General features: G+C 37.1%; 1 protein-coding gene across 1 annotated transcript in view; it reads right to left on the minus strand.

Annotated features, from left to right (window-relative positions):
- Positions 1 to 2,655: 2,655 nt before the first annotated feature.
- The window catches only part of LOC107092808 (extracellular serine/threonine protein kinase FAM20C-like), a 47,078-nt gene continuing 35,247 nt past the window's right edge, over positions 2,656 to 14,486 (minus strand). Inside the window, exons 4-10 of the mRNA XM_015387465.1 lie at positions 11,724 to 11,816; positions 7,404 to 7,519; positions 6,379 to 6,559; positions 6,159 to 6,268; positions 5,953 to 6,034; positions 4,757 to 4,816; positions 2,656 to 4,046 (exon numbers count right to left, since the gene is read on the minus strand). Of these exons, the coding sequence (XP_015242951.1) occupies positions 3,788 to 4,046; positions 4,757 to 4,816; positions 5,953 to 6,034; positions 6,159 to 6,268; positions 6,379 to 6,559; positions 7,404 to 7,519; positions 11,724 to 11,816 (901 nt within the window). The 3' untranslated portion in view covers positions 2,656 to 3,787. The remainder of the gene's footprint in view (positions 4,047 to 4,756; positions 4,817 to 5,952; positions 6,035 to 6,158; positions 6,269 to 6,378; positions 6,560 to 7,403; positions 7,520 to 11,723; positions 11,817 to 14,486) is intronic.

The raw sequence follows: 14,486 nt of genomic DNA on the forward strand, positions 1-14,486 counted from the left end.
GCTTATTAAAAAGTATGTGGCTATTGTAGCAGAAGGGGACTTTAGTCCTGACACCCTTCACCCTTACACCAACAATAACCATAATTCTGGAGCATTTCTAAAATGAACTATGATAGTAAAACACATTTATTTAAATAAAATTCATTCAGATTTTTAAGGCACATCCATTTTAATTTAATTGGGTGTTTGAGGATCCAACCAGTAATACCTCGGATCAATCGGAAGCAGGCCAAAAAGGGTGTCTCTCTGTTGCCATAGAGGCAGGACAGTAGAGTTTGATGTTGTTACTAGGCAGGATAAGCTGCCCCTGAATAAGGTGGGGGATGTGGGCTGGTGTGCTGCGGTGGGTAAACAACATCAATACCCGTTGGGAGTGATCTAGAATGGTGTTGATACTCTTGACGTTTTGAAGGCAAAGACAAATGAGACACTGTCTTACAAACTTTTTATCTTAAGAATGTTACCATGTTAAAATTAGGAAGCGTACAATAACCAAAAATAAGTACACCACATCTCGATATATGATTTAATAGCTTAATAGCTTTTTCAGTAAAAAAGCAAAAAAAAGGGGAAACAATTTTATTGAGAGCATTACTGTCTTTCCAAATGTATATATATATATTTAATATACATTCAATCCACAGTCTTTAGGTGGCTTTTTGTTTATTCAAATAAAGAAGCTTTAATTGCACTGTTACGCCATCAGATGGATGTCCATCTCAACCTAGTTCTCAAGCTTCTATAAAACTCACTAAACAATATCTATTGTGAAACACAAAAAGTAATTCCCAGCTATGATGTCAATTCAGGACAACAAAACACGTCACAATTGTAAACAAGGTAGCTACTATAACAAAGCTCTAGTGCCATCTAGTGAGCTATCATATTACTTGTTTTTTAATCTGAAAAGCTGCCTACTGGCTCCCTCTACTGACAAAAAGAGTGTACATTTGTTCACTCTGAGTTGAAAATGGTGAATATATTGTTTTTTTCTTTTTTATTGTTGCTTTTTGCCCATAAAAAACAAGTGTTTCAATGCAAAAATAGGATCCACTAATAAACATAATTCAAAGCACATTCCCAAATAAATCTCACCTTGATGTCATTTGTATCCCCACTACTGGCCCTGCAGATGGGTCCAATTATTATCATTGACAATCTCATATGCTCCACGTGGCTCTGTTTTAATTGTAGCTGAAGAAAAATTGGTGCTGGTGTTTGCGCTATTAATGGCCCTTGCTGACGGAAATGCTATGGTCGTCCAGCAGCACCTCAGGCAAGTCACATAAAACACTAGATTACTAGCTCTATATCTTCAGCACCATGGACAGCAACAGGATTTTAAACGCCTTTTGCAGCCCTTCAGGCAAAAAAGCTCACACATCTGCAGCCATATCTAAATATACAGGCAATTTTGTGCAGCTTTTTTTTTGTTATTGCACACTTTATTCATGTCATAAACTTCACAGTAACAATGCAAGAAAACAGAAGCAAATCACTGCACAGTGCAGCTTGATAGATCTTCCAAATAGTAATAGGTATTTACACAGAAAATATCAAAAACATGAAACAGTGTCCCATGGTTATCCCTATGTCTGGGTGAGGTGTTGTTTTCCTTTTTCACCCAGAAGCACGTTGTTTTAATCAACTTCACACTGTTCTGCTCTGGGAATCTGTTAATACTGCCAACCCAAAAACATTCAAGTACTGCAGATCTGCCATTGCACAAGTACCAGGTTAGCCAATACACAGGACCCCTAGAAAATTAAACATAAACAAATACAATTGCACTGGCAATACTTGCACAACTTAACCTATAAAATTAAACATCTTTGTAGTTTGGCATCACCAGAACAGAAAAATATACCATGGAATGCCAATCTCTATGGTAAACAATAAAAAGGATGTTAGCAATGCAAGATACAGCCCATACCTTCCTTAAACTTCCAGGATACATCCAGGAACCTTTCTGGAACTTTACAAGTAAATAATATAACCTTAATTGAAATCTCTCAGAACTTACTTGACATGTTTCTGAGCCTTTCTAATAGCTTTACTGTAAATAAGTTTTGGAGGCAGAGTTTGTCATGGGTTGATTTAAAGGTGGTTTCTCTTGGAAAGTCTGCAAAGCACCTTGGGGTTTCTGGAACAGCTAACAATATAGTCAAATAAAGTTTTGTTTCAATTCACCTCATTGGTTCCTAAATGTAAGTAAATGAATTCACTTACTTTTAAGTAAATCAAGTTAATTATTATGAGTTAAATAATAATATAAAGCTTTCCTTGAAAGTTCCAGAAAGTATAGTGCATGTTCCTGAAAATACATGGTCTGTTTGTAAGGGTTTCTTCAAATATCTAGTAGTGTCAATGGAAGATCAATGAGAGTACCTAATACAACTAGTAGACGGAAATTACCATGAAAGATTCTGAAAGTTCCAGGAAAGGTCTGAAAAGCAACCTATAAGTGTTTCCGTAAAAATTCAAAAAATATCCACTGGACTTGGTTTTCAAGATTTGAAGACGTTTCGCCACCTTTCCAGGAAGCTTTCTCAATTCAAATGTCTGGATCCGCAGTGAGTTTGAGTCTTATATCTTTAACGACCGACCCCTAGAATCACAGACAGGTTCAGATATTACAGGCTAACGATGGAAGGAGGTGGCGAAATGTCTTCAAATCTTGGAAACCAAGTCCAGTGGATATTTTTTGAATTTTTACGGAATGACTATGACCTGGATGACTGAGAACCTTCATCAGCAACCTATAAGTTCTCGAAAAGTTGTATGTAATTTTCAAGATGAACATTCTAATTTGCAGTATTTAAAACAAAAGTATAATGAATAAGTAACAGCAGGGTATTCTCCTTTATGTAAATCAAAAATAAATAAAAACTCAATCATCAAATCTTGCATGAAAGAATAAAGAGGAAAAAAATGACTTAGTACTGCAGACAGGCTTAATTAAATCTTAGCAAATTAAACAAACCATTTTTTAAAGATGGAAAGACATGGGTTGCACAAGAGGGTGTATATATGTATTAACTTTTTTGTTTATGCTCTTTGTTTAAATACATGTAGTGCAAGATTGAAACAAAATAAAATAGACAACTAAGGCAAAGTAAAAAAAAGAATTTTCATGTTCTACAGTGTAAAATACATACCTAATCTCTGAAGTAGGTAGTTAAATCTAGCTTGTCATCCTGTAAATTTGTGCCAAGGGAAATAAAGCTTACAAACATTTTTTGGACAAGCCCATACTCTCCTTTGTGTAAGACTTTAGCGTCCAGGCATGAGATACGCTTTGGAACATTCACTATAAACAATAAATCTTGTTTTGTTTATAAGAAAGTCTTCTGTAATATCACGATAAATGATAAAGCTTAAAAGGTCTGACTATATGCCCTTCAGTCAGTCAGTGAGTCAGTGTGATGCATTTGGTTATGTATTTGCAAAAACAAATAAAACATACCAGGACAAAAGCCAAAACACAGCAGATGTTCCTTTATGTCTTAAACAGATCAAACAAAACAATAAAAAAGTAAAACATATGGCTGTATATGACAATTATAAAGCCTCCACATAAGCATGATCTTTTATTTTATTTTTTATACAAACACACCTAAAAGCAGTTTCTATAGAGGCAATGACGGCAGTCTTGGAATTCATTGAATTCAGCTTGATTTCAGAGGTGGGATTTCTGGTCCAATCCCAATAGGTAAACAGGCAATGCTGCTTGTGGTCCATTAGGGCTACGTGTCAGTGCTGTCACCCTGTACGACTCTCACCCTTACTACCTATGGCCCGGGCCCCTGTGAGTAGCTGTGTCCCCAGAGAGGTCCTCCTCCACAACATTAACATAGCCCTCTTTTTCTATGCAGCCCGCCAGAACCTGCAGAACTAGTCGGAGCCTCCGGTCCATGGCCAGGAGGTGAGGCTGGATGAGTACAGGGGACAAGCGGTCCCGCAGCAGGGACTCCTCCATGAGTGAACTCAGCTGGTACTCCTCTTTGGCCAGCAGCTGGAGACGCAAGTAAGTGGACTTCCTGACCCTAAAGTAACAACAAGAAAAATACATTCAGCTTCTTAAAAAGAGTTTATTTTTTTAACCCCCACACTTTGACTCTCATTAGATTCTTAACTTAAGTTAAAATCTAACTGAAGTTAATGGCAGAATGTTAAGTTTGATCTAGAAAGAAAACTTGTTTGTATAAGGACGAGAAACAAATATAAAAAAATATGATTCCTGCAAGACAAGCAGTGTTACTGTTTGCATTTTAGGAGATCATGGGCTGAGAGGCTTACAGTGATGAAAATAAGCATTTGAGGGTCTATGAGGGTCAGAATTGTAGCTGATAGATAGGTGTTCAAATACTTATTTGCAACCATATCACACAAATAAGTAGTTAAAAAAATCATACATTGTGATTTATTTATTTTTTTAGATTATGTCTCTCACAGTGGGCATGCACCTATGATGACAATTTCAGAATTTGAATTTGCAAAATAGCAGGGTGTTAAATACTTATTTCCCTCACTGTAAGTTTTACTATTGTTTGCAGTTTTGTAAAGATAAAACAAAATCCCAAAGAATGATTGTTGTTGGATGAGACTGAAGGATGAGGATAAAGTGACATTTTTATAACATCCCTTCTGACCTAAGATGTTTTTTTCACTTAGAGTGTGCATAAAAATCCTTAAAACATTTGCTTAGGTAATTCAAGATTATAGAATCTATCAGGAAATGGACAGAAAATCTCACCTGCAGCACTGGCTGAGAGGTACGAGGATGGACAGCTCATCATGTGAGTGCTTTCCAAATCTACAACCAAAGGGAAAAACATGAACATGTGATTTATCACAGATATATTCAGTATTCAGTCTTTAAAGAGTAAACAGACATGTCAATTAATAATATTTCAATGATAATTACTCATGCCTCTTCAACTATTTTACATTTTGTCATGGCACAACTTTAATGTGATTTATGAGGATTTAACACGACACCACAACTCATAGTAGCGAACAGCATACAACAACAACATAGATAGAAAAGAATAAAAACAGAAAAAACAAAGAACAGAGAAAAACCTTCCCACAGCATGATATACCCACCACCATGTTTCATCATGGGGAGCAGTTCATTATAGTGTATTCTATTTAGGTCCAACTATTTAAGTTTGGCCCCATTTGAACAAGGAAGGTTTGTTCTTTTTAAACTGCAAACTTTTATTTATTTATTTTTTTTACTCTTTTAACAATACTTTTCTTATAGACACTCTTCAATTCAGGCCATATTGGTAGATTGCATGACTAATAAGTATCCTGCTAACAAATGTTCCCTCCTGAGCTCTTGTTTAGTCATCATAGGCCTCTTTGGCTGCTTCTCTGATTAATGCTCTCCTTCTCTGCCATGGTAATTTAGGTCCATAGACATGTACATTTAGGCCTGCATCTTTTACCATTATAATCTTATCAATTTGGCATTATAATTGAACAGTGATCTGCAGCACACTAAATGTGATCAATTACTTAAACCTGCTTTAAACTTCTACATAATTTAATGACTGACATATCTGCCCAATTTCTTGGTTATAGTTTAGTTTGCTTAGTATTAAGTAAACTCTGAGGTTTTTACAGACACAGAGACTGACACTTCACTTATTACGGTATTGTATTGAAGCACTGAGGGATAAACAGAGCTGCATGCCACTCAGTTTTGCTTAAATGCAATTAGTTCAGAATCATTAAATATTTGAAATGAAGCTACTAAACTGTATTTTGTTGGTCTATCACATAAAATCCCTTATAATTAGACTATATCTGTTGTTGAAACATTGTAAATGTGTTGTGTATTTAGGCACTCTCAAATACCAGAAACCTTTTATTGAGATAGACACAAGGGCAACACAATTAAAGCCAAAAGAGGAAAGCATTAAAACAGCTGAATATATTTACCCTCTTCCATTATCAAGGTGAATGATAAAAGTGTCATTTCCAAACTTCTCAAAGGTTTCATAATGATGACGATCCATGTTGCCTGAATACAAAGGAAAGTGTTACAGTGATAAAACATTCCTCATCTCTTATATATCTAAAATAATTGTTATAATAGGTACTTTAATTACTATGAGAGTTTAACCAAAATTATTTGGCCGGCTTACCCATTAAAAAATCAAAGATGGTCATGTCCATGATGTCCAGCAATCTTGTCCCTCGATCATACGGGGGCGTCTGCTTCACTTCGTCACAATAATCTGGGTCAACTTCCCACCTGAAAGCATGAAATTTAGCATTTAGATAAATTCCAACATGCAATAAAAAAAACCCTCCATAATTGATGTCATATAACTTTTTTTGAGTAATTAAAATAAACTTGCTCACTCTGCTTTTTTGCGCTTGTGATAGGAGCGTCTCCAGGGGTTTCTCCAGGTCTTGCGTTTGGCCAGATTGAGGTCTGGTAGAAAGGCTGCTAAGGAGCCTTCGATCTGGTCTGGTTTACCGCACAGAGCGTGCTCAGTGGAGCAGTAGTAGGAGCATTCACCGTAGAAGCAGACATTGTTTGCTAAAGCAGTAGAAGGGGAGACAGATACAGATAAGCCATCAGTGTTTCAGCCATCTTAATGCCTGTCTATAGTTGATATGGATGACGATGAAATTGTGGATGCCGTAGAGAGTAAATGACAAAGAGGTGAGGATGTAAAAAAAACCCAGCAGTGATCCTGGTTTACATAAAAAAGAACCTGGCAGTGGTTTATTAATCTTAAGTGTTATTAAGACAGACTGATTTCATTGTAATGTACAAAGTTGAAATTACAAATAAAGATGATTAAGAATAAGTGTAATAAAGGGAATGAAATGCGATTTCTTTGCTGTATTAGAATTAATAATCTCTATCTTATTTATTATTCATTTGCAATTCATTTGTATTATCAATTCTTAAAATAGTTTTGTATAATTTGGTATATTGCCATTTTTTTTTTTTTTTTTGGCTTAGGTTCTGATTTTATTCTCCCCATCACCTCTACCCATCATTAAGATATTCTTACTTTACATTTTCTGGATTTTTTATTTTATATGTTTTATCTTCATTTTTATTTTATTTTATTTATGTTTCCTAAATAGAGTTCCTGTCATTTTACTGACAAAATGCTGAGCTACAGTGCCACCATGTGTACACTTTTTGCATTGCTCCGCTATATCTACAACACACTCAGGCCTTCGCCGCTGTTTGGAAGAGGAGACCAGAGGTTTGTCTGCCTGATGGGTCTTACTTCTAGAGCAAACGTCATTTCCAGACTGCTCAGCTGGTTCGCAGCAAAAGGAAAACAGTTAAATACTGCTCCTCTGAGTTTGTTTCATCGCCTTACATCTCACTGCCAGGTTGGAGCAACAGACAGGATCTCTACCTGGTGAGATGAAAAAAGTCCTCCACAGCTTCTTGTCACGCGTCACATCTCTGATCTCACTTGTCATGTTGACAAGTCGCCCTGCCACCGGAGGCACTCTGCGAAAGTCAAGGATCCTAAAATGACATGGAGAAACAAACATTTAGAGATGATTTAGAGTTTGATGAGAATCGCAGGGAATGTTTGATTTTATTGACATCCAGGTTTCTTGGTTTTTCACAGTTTCCAACTTTCGCATGCAGCTGGGAAGCACCTTTCTGTGAAAGTGTCAACAAAGAGCCCCTGCTCAGTTTTTTTATGAGCTGAATTTACTCCTTTCATCATGTGCTGTCATAAAGATTCAGCAAATGCCAAATCTCTTTAAGCGTCAAAGGATGTAGAAATATTAAGAAATATGTTAAATGGTGTGATTAAAAAATTAAAACAACATTTTCTGTGGGATGGAATATGATTTAAAACAGCATGGATTTTCCTGTGTGGACATGTGCAGACAACTTTGTGTTAATCTGTATGAAGATGCCCAACAATAAAAGGAGAAAACTCAGATAACTTTGTTATTACATTATTTGACAGAATTGGTTTTAACTCACCAGAAAAATTCAGAATTAATTCAGTGTTTCTGGTTTCTTGCTCACACCATACTTAACACAAAAAAGCATACTTTTTGCCTAATTTTAATGTGTCTTAAAGAGACAACACAATAACAAGATTCCCTAAACATGTGTATTCATGTCTTCTTCCATGTTTGCTTCAGGTTTATTTGCATTCAACAAGTCCAATCCTATGTTTTTTTTTTCTCTGAGGCTTCTACTGTATATCTGAACACTGTACCTATTCAGCTCCTGTTTAGCCTACCTCACTGTATGTTTGCTGCCCCAATGACCCTGAAACCATCTGAGACTAAATGTGAGCCTCCTGGGATCAGACCGACACACAAATGGCCCGAGTGAGCATATGAAACTGTACCCTACAGAGGACCGCATTCAGGACCTGAAAACTGCACCGTCTAGCTGGACCCAAGTGACAAAGGAGCACCTATATGTGTGCAGGAGTCTCTGTTGGCAACATTTTTAGGTACCTCTGGTAACAAAAAAAAAGTCTGCTGTTTTTTCTCACACTTCAATTATAGTAATATTTAGAGCGAAGAAAAAGCTTATAGTTAAATTTATTTAAACAAAGAGGAAAAAAATGTATCTTTTCTTTTACACCAAAATAGCACTGGCACATTTATAGAACTGCTGTTAATATTTTTAGAAACTCTTTTTGTCAATATTTGTCAGTACATAGTCTTGTTCAATGACATTTCAAAGATCTTGATTAAACAGAGAAAGCAATCTCCAACCAATCCTCCAGACTCCTTATACCTGCTTCTTCTTTTTTTTTTGCCCACCCGAATGGTTTTCTGCAGGATGCATATGGGGTCGGGATTCTGCCAAAAGTCTACCCACCCATGAAATACTCCCTACAAGCAGCTTTAAATAGAGGCTCATAAACCAGGGGTCTTCAACGTTCTCCAGGCCAAGGACCCCCAAACTGATGGCAAGATGGAGCGGGGACCCCCTAATTATATATATTGAATGAAAGTGTGTTATATCAAACTGGTCCTATAGTCAATCTATTAAAGATGGAGTCATGTAATGAAAGTAATTTCGCCCTGGGATTATTAAAGTATTTCTGATTCTGATTCCTGGTTGATGGGACGGGTGTTGTGAATGAAACGATGCCCAGCTTCCTGTGTGTCGTTGAATGTGTGCATTGATGACTGAAAGACATCTTCTACCTCCATTTTTCTGTCCACTGCAGTGTGTTGAATTCATGGTAATGTGTATTTAAAGACATTTCAATTAGTGGAAAAAATTGCAAAAAGTCTAATCAACCAAAACTTTCGTGACCCCCATGCAGTTCCTCTGTGGATCCCCTAGGGGTCACAGACCCCCAGTTGAAGACCTCTGTCATGAACTACTCCTCACTCGCTTGTTAAACATTTTACATGCCAAATAAAGTACATCAGGGCCCCAATAAATCACCCACAACTTTTGTCACTTTGAAAGCATTACCCACTGGACAAAACAACCTACCTGTGATTTGCTACTTTTCAGGAAATCCCTCCTCTAAAGGCGGTACTCTTCCTCCTTCTACCAAAGCGACTTCAGGCTAACCGCTTCTCTTCAATAGTTGGAAGTTGGTAAGCAAAGTCATTACTAGATATAACAGGATTAATAATGGATTCTGATCGACTATAGTGTGTCTGCTAAAAAGGGTTATACTACAGTAGGACAGCTACAAAAAAGTTCTTTTCAAATATTCAGATAGTTTCTGCAAGCTCAAATGTTGAAGTAGATCTTAAAATTGGAAGACACTCAAAATGCAAGATTTTCTGAAAGGTAGACAGTGGGTAATGCCTTCAAAGTGACAAAAGCTGACAAAAGTGTACCGGCACAGGCGTGCAAGGTGGAGGAAGGCGGCACACATGTAAATATCAAATCAAACGTGTGCAGAGAAGAAAAAAGCACTATGGGGTGTGATATATTGGGGCCCTGTGGTACTCTATGTACATATGTAACATGTTAAACAAGTAGCAGTAGCAGTAGCAGTAGTTTATGTATTAGTATACTATGTACAGTAGTGTCTGTGTCTGCTCGTAGGAGTATTTATTGCGTATGTGGACTTTTGGCAAAATCCCGACGGCACAGTTGCAGGTCTGGCACCTAAAATAGCAATAGAGGTAATTCCAAAAAAAGTAAAAAAAAAAAAAAAAGACTTTGTTTCCAAGTTTCAAGACGTTTTTCTTTCTCATCCAGGAAGCTTTTTCAATTTGAAATGCCAGCAATAGTGCTGAGTTTTAGGCTTTGTAGAGATTTAAAAGCCTTGTTTTGGCTGATAAAACATGCAAATTGAACCGGACTAACGGGTCCTCCCCTTTGGAATGGGGTTGTTTGGCTCGAAATGTCTTCAAACTTGGAAACAAAATCCAGTGGCTTGTTTATTTAGCTCATTTGTACCTGGATGACTGAGAATCTTCACCAGCAATAGAGGCGGTGTTATTTTTTATTTCTGTTGAACCACTGCTGCATTGGTTTGGGTAAAAAGCTTTGTTTTATTATCCTGTTAAATGACCTAATACATGCTTGTTCTCAGCTTTATGGTAGAGACCACACAATTTATATTTAAAGCGGACATATCATACTTAAAATCGTTCAGTTGTGGTCTATATAAAGTGGAACTGTATAATATGTGCAAATGAACATTTTTGTAGTTCGATAGCAGAGATACGCTTATTTACCAGTGCAGAAACTGGAGGTTGGTGTGATCCTTTCGGTGGGTTAATACACCCAAGAGCTAAAGAGTCACCTTTAAATGTTTTGGTCATTTAGAGGAGAAATAGACCTGCAAATACAAAGATTCTTTATTGTTCTTTACAGTAAACATGAGGTAGTGTTTTCCTTTGATTCAAAAACCAACAAGAATTTTAATTTAAAAGGTTCTCAACCTCAGTATCATCATACAGAATGACACCACTGTGCCAACCCTGATTCCACTTTTTGCTGTAGTTCTCTAGGGGTCAGATATGAAGGCTTTATGCTTGTGGTCAGAAGGATACTGGTTATAGATACTACTCTAGTAAAGTGACCAATGCCTAAAAGCCATTTAATTCAGATAAAAAAAAGCTTTATTAACCCTGAAGGCAAACAAAATTATATCATGTGTCATGTTATATTTATAATTTATATTGACGATTAACTAATTAGTGGTTCTATTAGAAACTGATCAACTTCTTAAGTTGAATATATATTTAAAATGCTTAATTGACGTATTCCCATTCTAATTGGATGTTTCTTTCCATTCCATTTGCAGTTTGAATCAACCATATAGCACTGGCTGACTGGTAGCCTGAGCTTAAATAATTGTACAAGACAATAAATGGAGCAGGCAAACTGCTCTTTAGGGGTAACAAGCACCTCCCTGCAGTGCTTAACCTATTATCTGGTTGTAATGAGACACACATCTAGCTCTTCCGGGCAACACATGTAAAAGAAAGCCAATTCAAAATAGAGGGCGAGTTTCACCCTATAAGCAAGTCTATAATAATGACCATGCTCCCAGCATCATTCTCTGAGTCAAAGGATCTCACTAAAATCAATATACTCAACCGAAAACAGACAGGATAATCCCTTCTCCAAGAGCGTTATCAAATCCTGTGTACTTAATCCTATAAAATTTGTTGCAGGGCAAATCCAGCACTTGTAGATTATTTGTGTGGATCGAACACTGATGACTTAAACATGAGTTTAGGCAGAGGGAAACCATAGCAAGGCTTACCTGTCCAGGTGAAAAGCAGCAATTTCAGAATTGTGTCTCTCAAAGTCGGAGAAGTAGAAGAAATCTGGAGGCGTTTCCTGCTCCCTGGTCTGCCTGAAAAATAATTAGGAATGCAAGCCTCATTAGGTGGACTAAATAAGAGTTCACCTTTAAATAATCTAATAAAAAAAGACATTTGAAACATCTTCTTCTGATCTTTTATTAAATGCAAACCTCTTAACCCTCTATTGTTTATTATTTTTTTTCCAGCATGGTGAGACTCATCTCAGCAGCTGCACCCATTTCTAAAACAGAAGCTGACGTTTGAGACCAAAGCCCGTTTGAACAAGTCTTACTGAAGGGAAGCTGGCTGGGACGCTTGTTCACATCCTGCAGCCTCCTCTCAGCTATCACACACAAACCCATCAACCCTCTCACACTGCAATTCAGGAGATATGGAGCTCTGCCAAACCAAGCCATGGATCTGAGTCAGAAAATGTAAGAAGCCTCTTTGTGTCTGACTGTCTTGTCTTTGCTTTTTGCCTGTTCACTCACCTCGGCTGTCTGAAAACAGCCCTGACTGCCTCACTTGGTTTTTCTTTATCCCAGCGGCACATACACACTTGCTAATAACCTGCTTCATAAAAGTGTCCACTTCCACAAAGTAGCTAAACTATGGACAGACACATCCCTCATCTTTGCACCTATTCTCCTCCGTAGTAATGTGAAAACTACATGGTTAAGTGAAGCATTATTGTTATGTCCTTTCTCACTCTCCATGTTCATGTTGCGCTGTGAAGGCAAACACTGTTAACAAAAAAAAAAAAAAAAGAGCTGTCTCCCATTACTTTACTTGTCATGGTAGCAGCCATTTACCCATAAATCAACTCCTTCCTTTGAGATCCTTTTGTTGCCACCCAAAGCCACTGGAGGATTAATGATGTTTTTATTCTTTAGGATAGATAGACCTACTGTGTGGAAGAAAATGAAGTCAGAAAACCAGCAGCAAAAGCTTAAGCTTTGAGTGATGTGCTTATCAACTGATCTCTATTTATATAGCACCTATCAGGTGATTAGACATTTCAAATAGCTTTTTGAGATAATCAATCAGTAAACAGGCATAAGAGATAAAACAGCAGCACTAAGATCAGGTTTAAAGATAACAGGCCTACATGCATATTTTTCTGTATGACGGAAAACTGAAACCTCTCATTAATCTAAAACACACCATCCCCATGATCAAACACGGTGGTGGCAGTATCAAGATGGGGGGCATATTTTGATGTGTAATGGTTTAAGCTGGGACCCACTGCAACTCTGCAAGAAATGCAGAGATCCATGGCTTGACTTGGGGGCACTGATAACAGGTTCTACAACATATTGTACAACTATATAGTAGTGTGTTCTATAAAGCATGACCCTCTGTGGAGAAGCAGGGGAAAAAAGCCATAAAAATGCTTCTTTGTAGTTTGTCAGAAGTCATCTAGGTTACTGCAGCATGTGGAAGAAGCTGAATTCTTTAGTAGAGAACAAGATTTGACTTAGTGAGCTTCATGCTAAATGTTGCAGCCCCGCATGGAGCACATTCAGGTACAGACTGCATCTTTGATTAAACCTTGGAGCCAATGTAAAGTGAGGGTATATTTATTTATTTATTTTTTATGGGACTGTACCTCTTCCAAATAGGAGACTGAAACTGGCTCTCTGAGCTCTTGAAGAAAAAAAATCCAAGCCAAAGATTCTACAAGAAGAGAGGCTTGTTTTTAATTATGAAGCGTTTTTCCTTCCGCTGATTCAAAGAAGTTGGCGTTGAAGCTGACTGATCTCTGCACTTCTGACATCTGAGCCAGTCTAGGCATATGTCCCCTGCCAGCCAACCTGACTGGGTAGGTATTTATTAATAATAACCTGACAGAGACTTAGACTTTTTTGGCTACTCATTTCTGAAAACTGGTGCTCCACTTGGGTAATTTTGATTAAAATGACTTAGTTTGTATTTAATTGCCTTTGGTATATAATCGTCATTTAAAGCCAAACTAACCTGTTGGTGAAAAACAGTTTCAACGTTGCAGATTCTATGGACAGCATGGCTGCAACATTTCCAGTGTTTAACCTTATTCTAATTAGGACAGTGTAACAAGGCATGGACATTTTTGTTTAGAGTACCATTCACCATTTTTCTTACAGTTTGTGTTGGTCACATACATTCCAATACATTTTTTAAATGTACATATCTGGATTTTCAGTGACTAAATGTAAAAGGTGAAGTCCACTCAATGAGGGAAGTGCAAGGGAAGATTTTCTCCCTAAGAAATGGGATACCACTAGTTGTAAAATAACACCCCATCCCAGTAGATGGCAATACATTGCCTGTACACATCATTGACATGTTCAGCTATATCATGCATAAACACAGCGTGAGTCACAACCTTTGGTGTGTTTTTGTTCCGAGTTTTCGTATATGTTTGGAAATGTAGTAGTTATTTTAGCTATTGCTGCATGCCATTGACCTTTCTTCATGTGGCCAACCAACAGAGAAGAAATGTGCAAAACCAAAGACGGCTCTGGCACTATTTTGCCTTTATACATTTTTTTTACGGTATGTGGACTCATTTATTAAGATAATAGTTTCCGTTCACGTTCTAGAATTCTTTTAAGAATAAGATTATTATGGTCAAAAGTGCAGAAATAAGCATTTATACTAGTAGGATGTGAACAAAACAGGAGCATTTTCAGAGGAGAAATCTAAAAAAAATCTTCCTATAATGATTGTCTAAAAAATAT

This window comes from Cyprinodon variegatus, unplaced genomic scaffold (assembly GCF_000732505.1).
Source record: "Cyprinodon variegatus isolate N-32 unplaced genomic scaffold, C_variegatus-1.0 Scaffold396, whole genome shotgun sequence".
Lineage (NCBI taxonomy): Eukaryota > Metazoa > Chordata > Actinopteri > Cyprinodontiformes > Cyprinodontidae > Cyprinodon > Cyprinodon variegatus.